At 40.1% G+C, this 22,654-nt stretch overlaps 1 protein-coding gene across 4 annotated transcripts in view; it reads left to right on the plus strand.

The window, feature by feature from the left end:
- CNOT4 (CCR4-NOT transcription complex, subunit 4) overlaps positions 1–13,819 on the plus strand; it is a 152,413-nt gene extending 138,594 nt beyond the window's left edge. For 2 of the 4 annotated variants that reach the window (XM_010831627.1, XM_010831629.1), the window contains exons 11-12: positions 11,537–11,749; positions 12,427–13,819. In XM_010831627.1, coding sequence (XP_010829929.1) covers positions 11,537–11,749; positions 12,427–12,728 — 515 coding nt within the window. In that variant the 3' untranslated portion in view covers positions 12,729–13,819. The remainder of the gene's footprint in view (positions 1–11,536; positions 11,750–12,426) is intronic. The other 2 variants (XM_010831630.1, XM_010831631.1) reach the window with 1 other exon arrangement.
- Positions 13,820–22,654: the final 8,835 nt, after the last annotated feature.

Consider the following 22,654-nt stretch of genomic DNA (forward strand, 5'->3'; position numbering starts at 1 on the left):
TAACATGGTTTCTAGTTCTCTTTAGTCTATTTCTCCTCCACATATTTTGACATTACATTGAATAGCTTTCTTGAAATGTGGAGGTCATAGTTTAATAATCCAGATGTGATTAGAGAATCTACTTTATCATTAACACTTTTCTTATTACTAATATTTGTATATTCCTTTATAGTTTACACAGTCTCTTTATAAAAATATCCTGTGGAGTAGATATTATCCCTATTTTGTGAATGAGGAAACTGAGGTTCAGAGTGGTTATCATTTGTGATTGGCTCAATGTCATACAGTTGATAATTTGGACATTTCACATCTATTTATGTGGGCTTAATGTTATTTTTAAAAAAATTCTATTACCTAATTGTTATGAAATGGTGTAAGTAAAACTACTAAACCTTTTTCATACATGTGACTGGTTAGTTAGATCTCTCCATCCTGTACTTTGCAAATGTATTTTTAAAAACCTGAATGTAACCATGTTAAATTGTGTGTTTGGATTTGGTTTGTATATTTGGTTTCCTTGTTTGTATATTACCATCTCAACAAGTTTATCGTATGAGACTATGTGATTATAAAGTGAGAGATAAATGTTATTAATAACATTAATAGTGAAGAGTTTAAGGATTTTAATTTAAGAATAGTTGTAGTTTTAATTATTGATTCTGTCATCTGTAGACTTGGCTTTTTGTTTGCATGTTTAAATAAACGTTGTCGGGAGTCAAAGATAAACCAAGCACTATCTCAGGAACTTCCAGACTAACACACAGTGTCTTTAGCTCTGTAACAGTTCATCTAAACCCTGCTGTCATCCATGCTGTACTTTAGAATCTTATACCAAAAGGTTACCATTAGAAAACTTCCAGAAACTGCTGAATTCAAGATATATCATAGTTATATCCTAGAAAGTCTGTAGTCTGTCCAAAGAATAAATTACTTTGATATGCTTGGTTCTTTATGGAAATGCATTTTGGCTTTCATTGACTGCTCTATTCCATTTGTTTTATGGCATTGATGTTTTGGTGGGATAGAAATGGAGTTTAGCTGTGAAGTCTTTGAGTTTGGGCAGGCAACAGAAGAAGAAAGGAAATGGATCCCGGAATTAGGAGGAGGACATTTCCAGTGGGAAACAATTGTCAGTGGAAGCTGCTTTCACAACTGCTGTTCACCTCAAAGTTAAACTTCCTGTGTATTTCATTAGGAAAGGAGCTGAGGTTTTAGTCCAAAATGTTGCGTATTATTTCTCATGACAAATGACCCCAAATGCAAACAGTAGAGCAGTGCTTGCAAAACCTCTCATGTTCACTTCTAAAGAAATCAGGTGTCTTCCAATCGGTTTCAAAAATTTCCCCAGAACCCATTTTAAGCATTTAGCTTACAGAGCTGCCTTTTCTTTCTTTCCTTGTAATTCTCTTAACAATGGTTTTGTGATGACGTCTCTTGAGGATGAATACCCTGGAAGAGAACCCATGTTGCACCTAGAAATTTTAAGCCTACTGAAACTGAGTAGATGTTCTTTTACTGTCTTTGTATCTCTTGTGACTTACAGTTCTCTCTCCACGTTGCTTATTCTGTCCTTTCTGGTTTGAGGATCATGCTCTTTTATAAAGAAGATGGAACGAGGCAGATGAAGATGGAACTACATAGCTCTGACTTTCCTCAGGACTTAACATTATGACAGCCTGAGCCGTTGCCTTTTCCTAATTTTCTTCTGTTCCAAACTTAGCTTTTTTTTTTTTTTGCCTTCAGCATTTTTCACAAGCTTCAGATCATTATGGATTCTGATTTTAATCCTCAAGGATTATGATACTCTTATCCACAGGTAGGTTATGTAACTCTGTCCAGCTTTTCACATCTTATCCCATGAGACTCTCCCTGCACAAGAACTAGTTTCTTTAGATTTTGCCCCAATTTATTTTCCTTATTAGATTATTATATAGTCTGAACATAGAATGTTCATATTTTTGCATCTTCTATCGTCTATGGAATCACTGCCTCCTATAACCGCGGGACCACGCTGACCCACCTTTCTTTTTTTTTTAAATTAAAAAAAAAACTTCTTTGGAAAGACGTTTTCTCAAAAAAAACTGGAAGCAAACGTTCAGGGCTCCTCATTTAGGAAACATTAAATACCTCTTGAGGTTCAGAAACTGTTCACTGTACACAAAGAGGATCAAATCAAGGCCCTTTCTGAAGGAACTCACAGGGTAGTAGAAAAAAACTGATAGACAAATGAATGCAATTCACTGAGGTGGTTACAGAAGTAGCCTGGATGCCAGCCATCCAAGAACTCCGTCAGTTAGTCTCATTCCTTCTTAAAGTCCTAAGGTGATGTCACATACTTTAGGGCTTCTATTGTATTCACAGTAGCCAACCTGTGCTTTGTTGGTCAGAAGTCCAGAAGAAAAATTTCCCTGTGTTTCCACCTTGGGAAAGGCGGGGTCGGGGGTCAGGAGATGAATTTTATCAGGTTTATTTTCTCCTGGCAGATTCAGATCTCAGAGATGTCAGGGTGGTTGACATTCTCCATGTCCCCGCAGTTTTATAATTGGGTGAAATCATATTCTGATGGATCCACGTATCTTCTCCTGGGTAGTAAGCTCCCTCAGTCATCCTTGGATGTCCTCATAGGGCTTTTGTTCATAGTTCTTAGTTTCGTGCTCACTTAAATGCTTTCTTTCAAGCTTCCAACTTCAGATTTTGTCAGTTTCTTACATTGGATTGTTGTCGCTCCCATCATTTAGTTTTGTGTACTCTGGTTCAGGCTCCACCTAATAATGCTTCTGAGAATGTATTGTCTTCTCCTCCATTGACTTCTCAGTTCCCTTTTTGCTCATTCTAAATGAGGCTTTATATATAGACTTCTTTCTATAGATACTTTTTCCTGTTGTGTTTGTTTTTTCTTTTTTTCCTTAAATAGATTTTGCTTCTTCAGATCCTTCATAAAGCAAACATCTAGATGTTTTGCCGGCTGTCATTAAAGGATCTGATTCTTCTCCAAAAACAAGCTTACAGATCCTTGTAGGAACATTCTAGAAGAGAGAAGTGCACATTGTGCAAAGCACATCTATGTATCCTGTACCATGCACTGCGTTTTGTGATTAGCCGCTTCTGCTACTCTCTGTTCAGTATGGAATGCCTTTCCCTTTTCCACATCAGCTTCTCTTCCCCTGAGCGTCTCCAGCCATCATTTGTCCTGCATGCAGAAAGGCCAAGTTGTTCATTTTCTTCCTTGTGCCCTACAGGACTTTGTTTATATCACGGTACTTATTATCACATGCCATGTCGTTTTTTAAACATGTCTGCCCTGCTCTTCTCTTGGCCTGTGAGTCCTGCCAAGGCACAGACTGGATGGTAGTGTGCACACTACTATCAGAATGGATATGATTACTGACTTCAGCACTTTTGAACTATTTACTCACTGTGCACTTTATGTACTTGATATCCTAGTACCAACAACCCAATGGGCTAGGTAGTAGTTTCATTTTCCAGAGTCAACTTAGTCTCCTCATTTATACTACAATGAAACTACTACTTAACTCATTGGATTGTTGGTACTAGGATATCAGGTACATAAAGTGCATAGTGAGTGAATAGTGTCTAGAGTAGAAAAATGGATAGAATATAGCTAATAGGCCTGTTTACTGTCTCATGCACATAATGTTAGAATATCTTTTTAAAAAAAGTATTCCTGATTTCTTTTGGTAAATTGGATTTTAAAAGTTATATTTATTTGTGTTTTGACATCTCAAGCACTATTGAAAGCATATTTTAGTGGCCTCTTTTCTTCAGAGAGGCCTTTTGGGCCCCCACACTTAGCTGATTCCTCCTTTCAGAAGGATTTGCACCCCTTTTGGTAGAACAGGTCGAATCGCTGCATTATACAGATAATAGGCCTTTTCGGGGAACGTGGTTTTTCAGCTCCTCTCAAGTTGGGAATTTGATTCAGCAGGTATCCTGAAGCATGTCTCGTTTCTAAGACACTGAGCTGTATTCTCAAGAAGGTATAAGACAGCCTCCTTCAGGCGTGTCAGCAGAGCTGTGAGAGAAGATGAGAGTACACGTGAGAGTGTACCGGGTGTCTCAGTACGGTGTGCGGCTGCAGGAGCGCGGTCCAGACCGCCGTGCTCTCGTCCAGGATCATCTGTGGGGGAGACTTGGGCTTTTGAAAGAGTAAAGATTAATTGAAGAGATGAGGAAAGCATTCTAGACAAGGAGGAAGGAAGGAAGTAGAGACAGTCCAGAACGCCTAAATCATATTTAGCTGATCTTCAGGGCCTCTTTTTTCCTGTTTGTGTCATTTCTACTCTGAGTTCTTAGAATGTTTCACTTAATTTAATCTCTACTTTCAGATCTATTCAACCCTCAAGATTTTGTGCGCTAGCAAATGTGCTGTGCAGTAGTGGTCTGTTTTGCTTTTTATAACGAGCATAATTCTAGAAAATCTGAGGATCAGTTCTTTTTGTTCAGACGGAATAGCTTTTTTTTTTTCCATAAACAAGCTGATTTTATAAATCTGTTGGAAAGAATTCATTCACATTTTAGTTAATAAATTGAAATGATTGTTGTGACTGTCTTAGAGAAAAGCATTCCTATATCATAAAGGCTTTCTTTTAATTTCTGATATAAATTTTGTGTGCTCTTTAAAGTTTGGTTTTATATATAGGACAAGCATAATTCATTTCTATTTCAGTTGTTTAGAGATATGTTGAAGTATAAGAAAGTTTAGGCTTTCTTGAAATCATATACTGATGGAGATAGACTCCATCCCCAAACTCATAGAAATTAATATCTAACAGGGCTGGGGGAGGTGGGGAGTTTAGCAAGGGGTAGAGTGGCTAAGACAGGCCATACTCAGTGTCCTAAAAATGAATATTTGAAAGTCTAAGTAGCAAGAATTAATCATAATGGGAACTAAATTTCTGATAGACAGCCCCTTGTACCAAGAAAGACTTGTTTCACAAGAAAAGGAAGATTAAAGCTTTTTAGAAAACAAGATCAGATTGAGGAGACTTTGGGGAGTAGCGGTGAGATAAGGATTAAAAACTGAAGAGCAGAATAAACTCTTTTAGGAATGTTTTGGGATTGGAACTCTCAGTGACTACTTCCCAGTTGAGTTAGACTGCTAACAGAAATTTAACTTAAAATAAGAGGTCTCTGGTCCTAGGGACTGTAGGCGGGAACAGAGTAACGAAAGGATCAGGGCTGAATATGTGGACCAGTTGTCCCTGCCCAAACAGGAAAGTGGAGACATTGGTAGATTTGTGACTGTAGTTACATCTAGCTAGTTTAATTAATAAGACCTATGTGTTTATAATAAAAAGGCCTTGTGGAGGGGAACCAAAGAGAAGGTAGAGGCAAGAATGCCAAGTGGAGATAAAATCATGACCTGGTGGTATATATTGTATTAGAGTAAACAAAAACTTGGAATAGCCTTTTATTTTAGAGTTCCCCTTAAGTGTGTTTTATTTCACCATGTTATTATACATAGATCCTCTGTCTTCTATCTTAGCAGGTCTTGTTTTTCAAATGCAATCTTACCTGCTACCCTGAAATGTGAAATAGATGAAATCAGGAGGTGGGAGCAGACGTGTTGTCCTACCCTTATCCCCTTAACTTCTTCCTTAGTGTCTCCTAAGGTGGTTTTGCAGTCTGTATAACCAATTTGAAAATTTTTCTCTTAGATAAAGATTTTATGCAAGCCAGAAAAGATCACTGGCTTATCACCAGTGATGATTTATCATAAGGAGCAGATTTTCCTACAGTCTTGTTCTGTGTAGCAAAGTTTTACATTTTATAATAACATATTGCAGTTAACCTGAGGAACAGAAAGGAGAGAAAACCACTTGGGTGCTGTAACGTGTGCTGTTACCTAAAGCCATTCAGCTTTTCCTGCTTTTGATTTTCTGTGAAAGGCCTGATGTCAGAACACAGCTTAATTTGATTTTGTAATATGTTATAATCATTGCTTATAAAATGGATCTTTATGTGTATTTTCTAGCAAATAGTTGGGCTAGGTATGTAAAAATGCCAAAGATAGTTTTAACATGTCATGGATTTTTCAGGCTCAGGGCATCTGTGAACTTTAAACTCCATGAATGAGAGGCTACAACTCTCACCCGCATTTCTACACGTGTGTCTACCTAGCCTCTCTTTTCACTAAACTTTTATAGCATTTGTTAATCATGTACAACCCCATGACATTTCTTCTGTCGGTTTTACAGACTGTGGTTGTTGAGCTTTTCCCCATGTTTGCATTGTCTCACCATCTAGACGTTAAGCTGCTTAAGAACAGAAATTAAGGCATAAGGGCTTTGTCCTCCCTGCGTACCATAGGCATTCACTAAATAGTTGCTTTGACTTTTATTTTGGCAGCCTTAACACATACATTTTCTGTTGTTGCTAAAAACTAGACTTGTCATCTTGCTTAATGCATATGGACCAAATCTTAGGCTACCAGCAAACTGGCAGAATTTTAACTATAATTTTTTCCTTAATAAAATGTGTTCTGAGCTAGGTAAATTGAAGTATACTGATGTTTCTTACACAGTGGAATATGAGAATGTGATATAAGGCATCTTGAAAGTACTTTAAATTCTGTCTTTGAGTTCTGTTCTAAAAAATAAAACTACTACAAACAACTTCACCTGCTCTCCTGCCCTCGAATTATTTAGAACCGAAAATAGTGGTTTTGTACATATTTGAAAATTATAAATTGAAAGTAAAATTTTAACATCATAAAACATTTAAACATATCAACAATCCCTTAAAAATACGCAATCCTTCCCTAATGTATTACGCTGTGCTATGCTTAGTCAGTCAGTCGTGTCCGACTCTGCGACCCCATGGACTGTAGCCCACCAGGCTCCTTTGTCCACGGGATTCTCCAGGCAAGAATACTGGAGTGGGCTGCCATGTCCTCCTCCAGGAGATCTCTCCAACCCAGGGCTCAAACCCAGGTCTCCCACAGTGCAGGCGGATACTTTACCATTTCAGCCACCAGCAAAGCCCAGTGTATTATGCTACTTCTAATTAACTACGTTAACACTAAAATTAGTATCGTTTAGTATAAAGTATGTTCAGTGACATGATTTTCATTGTAGTTTGCTTATGGTAAGTTTATTGTTGTTTATTTATTTGGCTGCTCATAGCTGTGGCATGTGAGATCTAGTTCCCTGACCAGGGATCAAACCTGGGCCTCCTGCTTTGGGAGCACCGGGTCTTAGGCACCGGACCACCAGGGAAGTCCCTGCTTACGGAAAGTTTAAAGGGCTTTCTCATGTCTTGTTTGTGTTTGTACTGTGTTGGTGGTGAGAAGGCTTATTAGTAGGTTGACTGCACAGCACCTCTGGGAGAATGCTGGATATCAGCTCTGCATTCCTGGGAGGAGACTATTGTGCACAGAGCCACTTCCTGACAACTGAGAAATGTCCTTACCTTGGCTTTTTGGAAACCACTATCTATTCAGTACTGAGTATTAAAAAAAATTGTTGTTAGGCATTTATCAAGTAATAAATGGGCTTCAAATTGCTTTTCCTTCTCTTATTTGATCCTTATAAGAGAAAAAAGCAGATGTTATAAAATAGGGTCCTGGCATACTAAGGGGCGGCTTCCCTGGTGGCTCAGAGGTTAATATGTCTGCCTGCCATGCAGGAGACCTGGGTTCGATCCCTGGGTCGGGAAGATCCCCTGGAGAAGGAAATGGCAACCCATTCCAGTATTCTTGCCTGGAGAATCCCATGGACAGAGGAGCCTGATGGGCTACAGTCCACGGGATATTAAGAGACTTGCACGCACTTAAATGTTCAAGGTTATGTTAATTACGGTTGCCTTATAGAGTCCATCTGCAATTTTCAGCCCAGTGTTTTCTCCATTACAGCTATTGACTTGTACGTAGTGAATTTATATGCCAGTGTGAAGTCCTGTATAAGCAAAGGGAAATAAAGTTGCATCAGATTGCATCCAGGTTGCTATTTAAAAGGAAATATGTATTCGAATGGAATTATTTAGAGTCCTAGAAACAAAGGAATCAACTTCCTTTGTGTCCGTGGTTGTCAACAAGGGATAATTTTGCCTCTCCACACCCCAGTAGCTATTTGGCAATGTCTGGAGACATTTCTCATTGTCAGAATTGGCGGTGGGGGGGTGGGGGTGTTGTGCACAGGAGCTACTAGCATTCAGCAGTGCTGCTAAACACCTACAGGGCAGAGGACAGCCCCTGCATGACGAGAAACGAACTGTCATTTCTCCTGAATGTCAGTTGTGCCGAGGTTCATCTGCCCTGTGTATTGCAAGGAATGGAATTACCAGAAGCCCTCTCAGCCAGAAAAGAATTGGGCCAGAGGTGGGGTGGGAATGTGGGCAGGGAGGTAGAGTAGGTAATTACAGGTGTGGCTGTTGAAGTTTGGATGGATTTATCTGATTTCCTTTTTCTTGGTCTTTCCTTGTGCCAGCACTTGGCATAGCAATAGTAGAGAAAACAGTGAAGAAAACTTCTTTTTGCGAGCAGCTGAGAAGAGTGGTCCCGTACCCTGAGCTAAGGATGTCAGTCCACTTCTTGTGACACTTGCAACTTCACTGCAAGCCAGCCAGCCATGCTGTCAGGCTCCCATGATGTCTAGGCACGTACATGACTTTGTTTTTTGGCAAGATTGTAAGAGTTATAAACTAGCCAATTTATTTCCCAAGGTATTTTATAATCATAGTTCACCTTGGGAGGATCTAAGTTCCTCGTTGTTTCTATATCATGTGCCATCTGTGAGTGTCTTTGGCCAACATACTCTTGCTTGATCATTACCCTAAAATCAAAGGAAATAGATGTTATTTTTTAGAGGACTTTTTAAGTTCACAGCAAAATTGAGTGGAGTATAGAAAGTTCCCATATAGCTCCTGCCTGTGAGCAGATATCTTTGATTTTATTGTAATACTAATTTTCAGATAAACTTTATATAGTTGCAAATGTTATTCTGTTAATGCAGAGTTTAGTTCCAGCTTTCACTAAATGTAAAGCAAAAGTAAGGAGAAGATGGGTTTTTACTAAGTTACGGGTGTTTGTTTGTTTTTCTTTTCTTTTTCCCTGTGTAGTAGAAGAGGGAACCTCAGTTTATCTTAATAGGCTTCTTGTTGAGTTTGGCTACCTAAAGTTCAAGGGCATTAATCTTCCTTAAAGTTTTCCCATGTAGTTGTACATCACCTTTTTATATTGGGGAGATTTTTTTTCCCTTCCTGTGAAGTTTTCCTTGTTTAGAATTCCATTTTTAGTTAACTGAAACCTTGAGAGTCCCTTGGACTGTGAGGAGATCGAACCAGTCCATCCTAAAGGAGATCAGTCCTGGGTGTTCATTGGAAAGACTGATGTTGAAGCTGAAACTCCAATACTTTGGCCACCTGATGAGAAGAGCTGACTCATTGGAAAAGACCCTGATACTGGGAAAGATTGAGGGCAAGAAAAGGGGATGACAGAGGGTGAGATGGTTGGATGGCATCACCAACTCAATGGACATGGGTTTGGGTGGACTCTGGGAGTTGGTGATGGACAGGGAGGCCTGGTGTGCTGCGGTTCATGGGGTCGCAAAGAGTCGGACACGACTGAGCGACTGAACTGAACTGAACTGAAACCAAGTTAAGTTATTCAGTTTGACAGTGTGACTGCTTTACAGGTTAGAATGTGCCGTAGCCACCAAACCTTGTAATTGAGAGTGTTCTAGGACTTTATTAGTGTGATTTTGTTAATGCCTCATGCAGTTGGAGTCAAGAGGAGACTGCTGGTTGTGTTGTCGATGAGAATTTTTTCACCCTGGCTGCCAAGTCTCGTTTGTTCCTTTAGTGAAATATTTCTTCTGCAAGTCATGACTGATGGACATTCTATAATGTTTCTGTGTTTTTTTGCTTCCTTTTCATCATGGGTCTCACAGCCCCTGGAATTTGCCTTAAGCATTTAACTTGTTAAAAAGCTAAATAATAGTCTATACAAATACAAGGCAAATAAATAGTCTATACAAAATCTAGAGCTTGGTGTTACTTAAAAAAAAAAATCTCAGATAAGGTCTGGCTTTCAAGTGTTGACTATATAAGTTATGTGACTTGGACAAATTATTCTAGAGTCTGTTTCTTTATCTGTTAAATGCACGCTATTCCTCCTGCTCTGCATACCTCACAACATGAGCATCAAATGAAATAATGACTTTGAGAGTGCTTTGTGAATTATGCAACACAGTGCGAGTATGAGGTAGGAAGCAAATAGAAGGGTGAGCCTTAGGGAATTACACTGATGGTGAATTGGAATTTTGTTTGAAGAGTTTACTTTCCTTTCTACTGACTTGTACGGTGTAGATTGCGTCTTCATTTTAGTAAATTCAGAGATGACTTGCTGAATTTGGTTGTAGTTTCTGTCTTCTTATAAATAACGTCAGTAGGGTTAAAAGCTTCGCTGACTGAAACATTTTAATTTAGCATAGGTCAGTGATTAGGGCAAAGGAAAAATTATAAAAAGAAAACTAAATTCACCAAATAGCCTAGACTGTACCTGATGAAGTGTCATTGTCATCATCATCATCATTAATGGTGATTTCTCATCAGTTCTGTAGAACTCAATTTTCTGTGCTCTTCTCAAGAACTGCAGTTCGTAGTGTGACCTACCGTCCTAGTCTCAATAAGACAGTTATTCTAAGTAGTAATTACACTTTACCCTTCCCCTCCCCCCAAGCAATTAGTTATATGCCATGTGGATTCTGGATGGTAGCAGATCCAGTGAGTTTAGTCACAATTTATGAAAGCCTTTTTATCTTGATAGCATCTTATCATATTTGATGCTATTTATAAATAGAGCCAGGGAACTAACCATAGGACTCCAGGTCTTGTGTTGTGAATGATTGGTAGAACTGTAAGGACAGAGTGGGCAGGCCACTGGAAATGATTCCGTTTAAAGGGTAGCTTCGCCCCTGCCTCCTTGGCCTTGTGACTAATGGAAAAATACTCTCTTCAGATTCTAAAGCCTATTCATTATGCCTTTCTCCTCTGAAATACATGATCAGTTTTATAATCAGGAAGAACTTAATTATTTTTTTTCTATTGGCTTATGTTTGCTTTTCATAAAATGGCTTTTTTTTTTTTTTTGATGGGCTCAGAATACAATCCTGAACTTCACAGGCTTGCTTTCTTTATGTATAGCATAGATTACCTCAGCTGGCTACATGCCCCACTAACTGAAACTTCGTAATGTAGCTGGAACCAAATCATGCTCCGGAGCAATGAGTCTTTAAACTGGATTGTTGGCTTACATAAGCAAATGGTGAAGTGTCTGTCAGGACAAGAAGCTCCCTCTCCTGATTCTTGAGCAAGTTTTTCCACACTGATTTCAGGGGCCCCGAGCTCATGAGCAAAATCCTAACCAAGTTTATCTTGCTAGAACAACCCATTCTAGATGCTCAATAAAGAAAGAATAATTCTTCTCCCACTTAACCACAAAAGAACAACATATGTTTCTAACGTCAGCTTTTTATTTTTTTTTTATCTTTCATTTTTTTGTTGGTAAATCTCCCAGACAACAGCAGTTCTGTAGAGAGTTTAAATATGAAGGAATGGCAGGACGGGCTAAGGGCACTTCTACCCAACATTAACATCAACTTTGGTGGACTGCCCAATTCTTCCTCCCCCTCCAACGCCAACCACAGTGCACCAGCCTCCAACACTGCCACTACCGACAGCCCGAGTTGGGACCGCCCTGGCAGCTGGACAGACCCAGCCATCATCACAGGTAACTTTCTCGCTCCTTCAGCTCCACTGACTGCCACCCGTTTGGTTTTTAGCACAGATGATCTAAAAGCAGAGGTCTCGTCAACATAATCTTCCCCCAAAGTCACAAGTGTGTGGCAGCTTCTTTGATCCTCTGGGGTCACGTAGCCTCAGTTGTAAACTCTGTTGGCCTCGTTGGGTAATAAGGCGTTTGGTACCTAGGTTGCTTCCTTTGATGTCAGTAGGTGCTCACGTCTGACAGCATGCGTGCATTTTGTAGGTCTCAAAGTACAAAAGGATCCGACTTATCCTCTTAAAGGAACATACTCCACTTTAAAACATAAAGCTCTCTATTATAAGGCTATCTGGTCCGTGTATCCCTGCTAGAGAAGGAGAAGCACAATTGGGAAATACCGTCATGCAATCTTGGGGACTGGTTTTTGCAACTCCACCTCTCTGACACGGGGGGATAATGTCTGTATAGTTGAAGAGGAGACGTGGGTTTGTGTGACAATAAATCATGGTTGTTGTGGGTGGAGGATAAATGCAACGTAAGGCTGAGAACATCTTATTTGGACGGAGTTGAAAATTGCATTTCTTATTGGATAAACTAAGCACCTTAAAATATTTGTTTGATGAATTTCTTATTCTCTCTGCACAGACTCACCATCTTCTTCTTGTTTTGTTTTCTCTCCTTAGGTATTCCAGCATCTTCAGGAAACAGTTTAGACTCTCTTCAAGATGACAATCCTCCACACTGGCTAAAATCCCTTCAGGCCCTCACAGAGATGGACGGCCCCACTGCCCCTCCGTCACAAACCCACCACAGCGCCCCCTTCAGCACACAGATCCCTCTGCACAGAGCCAGTTGGAATCCCTACCCTCCTCCTTCAAACCCTTCCAGCTTTCACTCCCCACCCCCAGGCTTTCAGACAGCCTTCAGACCCCCCAGCAAAACCCCCACAGATTTATTACAGAGTTCAACACTGGACCGCCACTAGGGAAAGAGGGGAATCCATTAGAAAATGCAGGATTTGTCCCCCCCTGTTTTCTCCCTCTCAGCCCACCCACAGCTCCCTTCTCATCTCTTACGTTCTGAAGAATCCAGTTCCTGATCAATTTTTTTTTTCTCCCTACCCCCAGATGCAATGCGATCACAGGGTCATTACCATCTTTCTTTTTTAATTGTAAACGTTTCTGTTGATCCAACATTCAAGTGACACTGTTGAATGTTTTCTAAAAATGCCTTTTTAAGGAGGAAAAAAAAAAAATCAAAGGGCAGTCTCGAAACTTAGAAAATTACTGTTTGTCTGTTGCGCATAATAATGATATAATCTGCTTAGCAGAAAATGACGATTAATCTCTAGGAAAGGTGAAGTAAATGCATTATCAACTGCAGAAGTTTGAAAACCAGGTTGAAATGAGATTGCTAAATGCATGGGGGAAAGCAGTGGTCCTGGCATCCATCTTGTATTCAGCTTATCACTATTGCAGGGAAAATGCTTTTAATTTAATTTTTAATTATTTTGGAAAGTTGATGGAGAGGACTTGATTGTGTTGTTAAGCTTAAGAATTTATTGGAAGTTGATGGAAAGATAAATTGATCTGTAGTAGTAACTGGCCTGTTGCTAAAGAGTTTATAAGGAGGGGAGAAGTGATTTTTTTAAAGGAGAAAAAATTTTGACTTTAGATTTAAAATAAATTCAGATGTTTTAAAGAAAAAAAGTATTCACAGATTTAATACCTATGCATAATATATAAGAGCTGAAATATAAGTGATTTTGTCAATCTTTCTCCTCTGTCAGAATCTTTTTTTCTTTTTACCGTAAATTCACCTGACTGAGGGCACTCTGAGATAGCACTGCTCTGGGGCCATCTGATCACCATCAGGAGCAAATCTCTGACCTCCTTGCCTGCAGCTTTTACTTAACCCTGTAGTTTCTGGACGTTTGTGCAGTATTGAAAAGACAGGAGAAAAGAAAACAGAAACCTGGTTATAACCTGATGCTAAAACTAAAAAAAAAAAGGAAATGTACCTCTTTCTTCAGAATTAAAACTAAAATCTTAAATAAAACAGAAAACTTGATGATGACCCTTGGGTTGTTCTTGTTTTTGTTTTTCCATTTTGTTGCATGTGAATTTGAAACATTTTGTGGTAACAGTCATCGGGTGTATCCATGGGTTTTACATCTTCAACAATAGGGAAGACGGGTTAAAAGAAGAAACTAGAAAAAAAATTAATCTTATTGTCAGGCGTTGCCATGTGTGATGACCAGCCCATCTTCAAGAGTTCCTCTTCCAGTGGCTTTCAGTAGAAGATGCTTCTTTGTGCTGTTGCATTGTGTGGGCCACACCTTCCCAACTGAGAAGCCTCTCGTGCCACAAAGGAGCACATAGGCTGTGTCGTGCTGAGACGGTGGTGGTCTTGGGGAGACCTGGCAGGACCAGCAGGCAGGGTGCCATCCAAGTAGCAGCACGTGTGCGTGCTATGATGGGAAAGAGGAAAGAGATCAGAAACACCGATGCAAGAAACCCACAGAGATGTCTTTCGTGACCAACTGTTCTAGGGAGGACCTAAGAGGGAGAGTCACACCACTGACCAACGAGGAGGATGAGGTTGCTAGAAATCTGCGTGATTTGGGTTACATTCAGAAGTCCAAAGCTGGAGTTGGTATATTTCCAGCTACCTCCATTAAGCAGATCTTTGTGGGATGAATTAAGTAGATCTTTTGAGATTTTACGTTCTGGTTTTTTTCAGGTTGATTGGCCTTCTTACCTTTAATCTGTACTTCAATTTGATACCAAAAAATTTTTTTAACAGTCTTTGAAGAATGTGAAGCAGATTGTCTCAAATACATGTCACCACAAGTAGATATGACTGGGTAAACAGCAAATTGTGTTTTAAAAAATTAACCACAATGTAACCTGTGATAGGAGAAGACTATAGGCTGTAGGCTTTCTTTGGTCTGTAAGCTTTACTTCAGTTGCCTACATCTTCCAGTTGCCTAAATCTTTACTTTGTGCTGCAGAGTGGTGGCCCAACACACAAGTAATATCAGGTAGTCATGAATTATAATCAAGGCTTTGGGGCATTCGGGCCAGGGGGGTTGGTATATCAATAAAAATGTAAAAGGAGGGCAATTCTATTTTGCATGGCTATGCTATGATTGTGTATATGCTTAATGAATTATATATACGGAAGACCTTATAAAATATATAAATACCATTTAAAGAATAATAAAACCCTATATGCTTACCACCTCAGTTAGAAATAGAACTACAATATCTTGAAAGACCTCCTATCTCTCCCTTTCCAATTTTCTTTCCTTCCCATCAACAGAACCATGATCTTGATATCTGTGCTAATCTTTCTTTTTAAAGTCTTGCCATGACATACGTATCCCTGAATAATGCATTGTTTCATTTTTTATTTTATTTTTTTTAATTTAATTTAATTTAACTTTACAATATTGTATTGGTTTTGCCATATATCAAAATGAATCTGCCACAGGTATACATGTGTTCCCCATCCTGAACCCTCCTCCCTCATTTTTTAAAAAGCTTAAGTTGAAAACCAAAACCTAAATGTGTAAGGAAGAGCAGTATTATCAGTGTCAGATCCAGGGTTTTAGAAGATAAATTGAACAGATTCTCTAGGTCATAGTCTGGCTTTAGTTTCTCTGATAATTTATGAAAGCCAGTTCTGGGGAAGACTGCAAGGTCATGAGTGAGTCCTGGAAAAGGGATGCCAGCGGGGCATCTGACAGGGCTGCCATGAGCCTGACCCTGGGCGTCTGGCAGAGACTCTGATGGAGTAGTCTGCTCTCTGTTTCCTGTGTCCGAGCTCTCTGTGGTTTCCCTTCAGTCCTCTGGAGTTGATCAAAGCCCAACCTATGGGAATGGGGTGGTTTAAAAGACACGTCAGGATCAATTTACCAGGGCATGGAGGGGAGAAAATAAATTTTATAAGATTTGGTCAAAATCAGATAAGTGCAAAAAAGAATCTGGACCAAACCAATTTAGGCGGTCTGTTGGCATAACAGCAATAGAAATCTTGGTACTGACAGTCCTAGTGTTTCCTTTACCTCTTTCCTTTCTTGGGTCTTTTTCCCCCTGTATTTCTATATGCCATATCTTTTGGTCTTTTTCCCTCTAATTTTGTTGGAGTGACATCTTCCAGAAACTCCTTGAGAAATGCATGTGGGAAATAACTATTTTAGTATTTTGCATACCTGAAAATACTGTTTCAGTTGATAGTTTGGTGGATAGAAGATATTTTTTCCTTTAGAACTTTGAAGGCCTTACTCTCTTGTCTTCTTGCTTCCAGTATTACTGTTAAATCCAAAGCCACTCGTATGTAATCCTTTTGTCTCTCTCTCTCTCTCTCTCTCTGGAAGCTCGTAGAAATTGTCTTCTGTGTTCCTTGGTATGGGTCTATGCTGAACACAGTGGATACACACTAGGTTTTTAAAACCTGGTGACTCATGTCCTTCAATTCTAGGAAATTTTCTTATTTCATGAGTGAATTTCTTGCAGTTATTTTCTCTGCTCTTCCTTTCTAAAAATGCCCTTATTCTGGACTTTCTCCTTTTTTTTCCAATTTGCCAACTTGGTCTTTTGCTCTTTCTAGGAAGCTTTATCTCGAGTTTGTTTATACGTACAGTTGTCTTCTTGCATTGTTTCTGTTCCTCCCCATTGGTTTTACCTCTTTGTTTGCTCTGATCTCTGTCTTTCATATTAGAGACTTCGCAGATCCTGGTAACTCTTGATATCCGCTCATGAATAAGACTAAAAAGCTGACAGGAAGTTTTGTAAACACGAAGGCATGCCAGCTTTGAACTTCACTTTGGGAAGGTCTGGAGGGGCTCTGTTGGGAAAGACCTATTGTCACTGTCTTTGGGCTTTTTCTCCTGGGCTGGTCAGATTGTCTAAAGGAGAGTCTCATGATGGCTGGCCACGGGGAGAGGGGCTGAGGCCAGAGCTGCTATGGGGGTCTCTGTATTCATTATGAGTATGTTTACTTCATCCTTGCTTTCAGTCCTTTTCTCTCCAGAGACTGTCTCCAAGTAAATACCTGCCCAGTTAAGAAATGTGTGGTTGCACTATGGTGTGGAGTGGGGGACTGAATCTAGGGAACTAACTTCTTGAAACAGCTTTCTCAGTAAGCTTTATTTTACCTCCGCCCCACACATTTTATCCGTGGTTCTCAGGGCACCTGGCATGGTCAGTCTGTGCCCTGGAGGGTTCTGTGGTGTGAATTGTGTTGGGTCTTAGCATTCCCTGCTGCTAGCGTGAAGTTTCTCATCAGCCAGGTGACTCAAACCGCTGCTTTCTTGGTCACCGCATTTTGCTCTGTCGTCTCCGGTCAGGGTCTCCCTGCTTTTTTCTTTATTCTAATTTTAAGTTAAGTATGTAGGTTTAATCTGCCATCTTAGTCCAGTTTTGTGCTCTGATTTTATAAGCTAATCGGCGTAGTTTTTTTAGGCAGTAAAGTGGAGGAACAAGCACTAGCCACCATGTTGTACATACATGTGTATATATCGTTTGAATGGCACCTGCCCACGTTTGTTTTGTTGACCTTGAAGTGGTTTCTCTCTTTTTAATATCCTCTTTTCCATTGAAGCTCTTTTGATTTACAATCATTAGTTTGTTTTCCCAAAGCTCGTCATACAGGGGATTTTTTTAATGGTTAAAATTTTAATCTAGATGTCCACATTTACTGCAGTTTTAGGGGACATAGCAAGTCAGATGGATGTGGGTCATTTTCTAGGCTACACTGAGTTAGAGCAATTCTAGAAATTGCAGAGGAGGAAATAGCCTACCCTTAGCGCTATATGAATTATATTTTGTGAACAAGTAATAAGTGTCAACAGTGTGTTTCCACAAGGATTATGCCATGACAACCCATAATGCAGTTATAAAGCTGAATGCAGTTAGCACTCTTCACCACCTGCCTGAATTTAAAGACATGGCATCCATTGCACATGTTATTCAAGTTCAAGTTTTTACCATCATCATTTGATTTAAGGTCCTTATTATATTTAGGGTATGTAAAGTTTAAAAAGTTGACAGCTTATATTCCTTAAACATAATCTTGAAACGTATCCTTTGTCAGATATGGCTATTTCCACTCAAGCGATCTATCCAAGTGAAAGATGACTGAGGACGTTAACGTGAATTCTTTAAAAACCAAATACTTATTTTGTCACAAAAATCAGTACTCAATTCCTTGTGCTTAACACATTATTAACTTAGTCTAGACATAGCTTTTAGACATGTAGGCAATTTCCTACCAGAAGGAACTGCCTTTGAAAATTCATTTCTAAAATTGCCACTGAACAAATTGATTTAAAGAAATGAGTACATGATTATGGGGGGAAAATCCCTTTAAAGGGTAAGATAACAGTTTCTATTGGTGGTAACCCAAATAATTTGAGCATGAACGTAAACATTGGCCCAAATGTTCAAGGCACATCTCATAAGAATTGGCCATTCTAAAGCATTCGGCGCTTTGCTCCGTCTCTGGAGGAAACTCAGTGTGTCCGCAGGTGTTTGTAAGTGGAGTCCTTGCACTTCCTTCCACAGCTTCCCTCCAGAGCCGATGGGAGTGGTATATATGACCAACAGAGGTTAGTAGTTCAAATAGAATATTTGTGGTAGGTAGGCTGGGTTAAAACTCGGAGAAGGCGATGGCACCCCACTCCAGTACTCTTGCCTGGAAAATCCTATGGATGGAGGAGCCTGGTAGGCTGCGGTCCATGGGATCACGAAGAGTCGGACATGACTGAGCGACTTCACTTTCACTTTTCACTTTCATGCATTGGAGAAGGAAATGGCAACCCACTCCAGTGTTCTTGCCTGGAGAATCCCAGGGACAGGGGAGCCTGGTGGGCTGCTGTCTATGGGGTCGCACAGTCTGACACAACTGAAGTGACTTAGCAGCAGCAGGGTTAAAACTAAGGCTCATAAATAAGAGAATTTAAAGAGAAATATGCAAAGAGCCGACTCTAGAAAAGACCCTGATGCTGGGAAAGATTGAAGGCAGGAGGAGAAGGGAATGACAGAGGATGAGATGGTTGCATGGCATCACTGAGTCAATGGATATGAGTTTGAACAAGGCCTGGGAGATGGTGAACAGGGAAGCCTGGCATGCTGCAGTCCATGGGGTTGCAAAGAGACAGACATGACTGAGCCACTGAACAACAACAAAGAGAAACAATGATCTGTGGGGTATTTTTGTTTTCAGCTTTAGTATTTGCAAAACTGAGATACTATTAATAAAATACCTAACCTAAGGTCCAGAAGATTATATACAGCCCAGAGGGTTTATATATATATATATATATGTATATAATGTTTCAGTAGTGTGAATTCCCTGGCTTTTATCAGTCTCTTTAATATGCAAAAAGAAGTTGAGTTTTGTCCTGGGTCACAGATTTAATAGCAGAGCTAAAGCTCATTGTTACCCTTTCTCAGCTACATTTATCCATTACTTTGCTCATACTCCATTTCTGTTCTGAAGCTCCAAGTGCTTTGCCACCTTTCTTGTTTATATTTGTAAAATGACTAAGATAAGGATGGAATTATCTGCTTCCCCCTTGTTTTATTTTTCTTCCTTATTTTAGCAAAGTGGTGGTGAAATAAAGGGTGTGAAGAGATACTTCTTGTCCCAAATCATAGAGTGTGAGTCAAAGGTTGATTGGGAAATAGAACGCTGAGGGACTTCTTGACTATGTTGTGCTTCTGTTGAGTTTTGTTTACATAGACTACCAAGTTAGCCAGTACCTCCTGGATTTTGGGCAGATAAGAAAAATGAACAAGGTAATTGTTTTCAAATATTTGAAGGGCAGTTATGTAGGAGAGGAAAAACAATGAAGGACCCAACTGAGACTGAGATGTAAAGGAGAAATTTGAGCATACTTAAGTCTAACATTTTCAAACATCTACTTTGGGCTGGGCATTATGCCAGGTGCTTCAGGAGGTACAAAGATAAGGTGATTCCTGTTCTCTTACTCTGAAAAATTTTGGATAGTCAACCCTAAGACTATGGACTTCTCTGGTGGTCTTCGTGCTTCCATTGCTGGGGGCACAGGTTCAATCCCCAGTCAGGGAAATGAGATCTCATATGCCACCCTCCAAAAAACAAAATTAAAAACTAAGCCTGGATATGAATGTCTAATGTATGAAATAATCAAACTAGCTCAAAGAAATACGAGCTTTGGATAAACTAAGACTTGGGTGGGGGGACAGCCTGAGCAAAGAAAGGCTTTGTGATGAGGTTGCATAGGCCATGTTTAGGGACTGCATCTCAGTTTGGAAGGAACCTGGGTTTATGCAGGGGACTTGTGAGAAAGAAGGCCTGCAAGAGTCCTGGACTCTGATTTTGTTGGAAATGAGCCTGTTTCCAGTTTCTGTTTTAGGAGAGAGACATTATAAGACTGTACTTTGTAAATACACAGCCTGAGGCAGGAATGATGAAGATGGGAGAGACACTGAAGTGGGATTCTTTAGGTTAATGGAAAACCCCAAGAGTCTGGGGTTTTGCCTCAAAGGGACTGTTGATGACCACCTGAAATTTTCTATGAAATAAGGTATGTGTGTTCCATCAAAACATAGGAAAGTCCACGATACAATAAAAGGTCTAGCTAGAGAAAAAGAGAAATAGTCCAGGTGAAGGTTACTGATTGATAAGGGGTTGAGAAGATGAGAAGGGGCAATAATTCAAAAGATATTTAAGAATCTTGAATTTTTCCAAGTGACAGGTTAAGGATTAAAAAAATTTGGGGGGGGGGGGGAAACATGTTGAAGTTTCTAGAAGTTTCCACTAGACTGTAAGTTCTGAGAGGAAGGAACACATCTACCTGTTTGTTTGTTTAGGCCATACCGAGTGGCATGTAGGATCTTAGTTCCCTGACCAGGGATTGAACCTGCCGCCCCTTCAGTGGAAGCACATAGTCTTAACCACTGGACCACCAGGGAGGTCCCCATCTCTACCTGTTAGCCATGCTGGTCCCAGCACTTAGCAAAGGCCCTGGCACATAGTAGCCTCTCAATAAATGTTTACCTGAGTGAGAGTAAAATCTAGTATGGCTGTGGTTTGCAGCCAATAGCTGGAATAAATAACTGCATTGTGCTTAAAAGAACTGTGGACTCGTGAAAAGGAACTAGTTTGAAAAGAAGGTGATTTTTATTGAATGTGTTGAGTTTGAGGTTTCAGCAGGTCATCAAGATGGAAGTGTCCAGGAAATAGATGGAAATTTGGATGCAGAACTTAAGAGGAAAGGCCAGAGGTAGAAAGTATAGTTTTGGAATCATCTTTATAGTGGGGAGAAGTGAGATAGAAACCTGGGGGGAATGCAGGACTGTTTCTAGGCAAGACTTACTCAAAATGGCATCCTGTGTGAGGCTTTCGTCAGGAAACCAGGGGTTTCACAACCCCCAGGAAGGCTGGGAGAGGAAAGGCTAGGAGGACCTCACTGGCTTGCAGGAGATCTGGACATGCTGGGGTCCGAGGAAAGCCTTCACCCAAGAGCTCCCTCTCAACTGACTGCAGTGCTATGTTGGGATTCTCAGGTGGCTGTGGGAAGTAGCTACCAAAACCCCGTGTTTGCCAGTGGCCAGTGACCTGCCCATAGCTGCTGATCTAGGAGTAAAACTTTTTCTTTCTCACCTTTCAGATTTCACTTTTGGGCCTCTTATCAGCAGGGCCTAGCCTGGGATCCTGTTGAAGGGAATCTGAGAACTGTGATGCAGAGGAAAGGGTGGCAGGATGTGGGGCTGATGATTAATTGTCAACAAAGCTGGCACCTGTGATTTAGAGCAGCTAAAGTGGGTCATGTCACTTCCCTTCAAAACTTTCCAAAACCCCCACTCCCAACACGTTCCTAATGAAGTTTAAGTTTTGCTAGGGTGGTACCCAGTGACTTCTCCCCAGAGCATAGTGATATTCTGTGTTTCACAAGACTGTCTGTTCCATGCATTTCCATTCTCTCAACTTGGAATATCCACACCAATCTCATCTTCAGCCTGGTAATCTGCTCCTTGAAGCTTGCTCTCAAATTTTGGTGGTCCTTGGTACCTTTTGTACCCTGAATAATGTTTTCTTTCTTTTTGTCCACATGTTCCCAGGGCTTAGCATACTGCCTGCCATTTTATTTGCATAAATGAGAGAGGAAGGAAACTTTGGGTGGTGGGCTGCTATTAAATTTTATTGGTAGGTGATCAGTAATGATCTTCAAGGGACTGGTTTTAATACAGAGGAGGTACTGAAAGCCACTTGCAGTAGGTTGAAGAATGAGTAGGAATTAAAGAATTAAGAGACATGAACGGCCAAGACATTTGATAAAGAGATGATGACAACACAATTTCAGAGGCCAAATTAGAGTACAAGCAGCTTCCTGCCTGCCCCACCCCTCCACCTGCCCCCCAGGAAGCCATAAACTTGTTAGAAGTCAGAGAAGACAAAACTGCCTAGAAAAGGAAATTTGAACAAGAAAGCCGAATTCAATCAAGAGCACATGTGGAGGTTTACTCATAGAAAGAGGGATATTTTTTCCTCCAAGTTGTTAATAGTAGCAAATACGAGAGAGGGTTTTGATATTAAAAACAAGAAATCTTTTCTTTTTTTAGCATATATATTTTATTTAAGTATGGTGGTGGTTTAGTCGCTAAGTCATGTCCAACTCTTGTGACCCCATGGACTATAGCCCACCAGGCTCCGTCCATGGGATTCTCCAGGCAAGATCACTGGAGTGGGTTGCCATTTCCTTCTCCATTTATTTAAATACAGTTGACTTAAAATATTTCATGTGCACAGCAAGGTGATTCAGTTATACATAAGACAAGAAATTTTAAGAGAACCCATAAGCTCAGTATAATTTGGAGGCCGGGGTAGCCTCAGGGTTTGGAGCTTAACAACAGACAAAAT

The sequence above is a fragment of the Bison bison genome, unplaced genomic scaffold, assembly GCF_000754665.1.
Source record: "Bison bison bison isolate TAMUID 2011002044 unplaced genomic scaffold, Bison_UMD1.0 scf7180017864530, whole genome shotgun sequence".
Classification (NCBI taxonomy): Eukaryota; Metazoa; Chordata; class Mammalia; order Artiodactyla; family Bovidae; genus Bison; species Bison bison.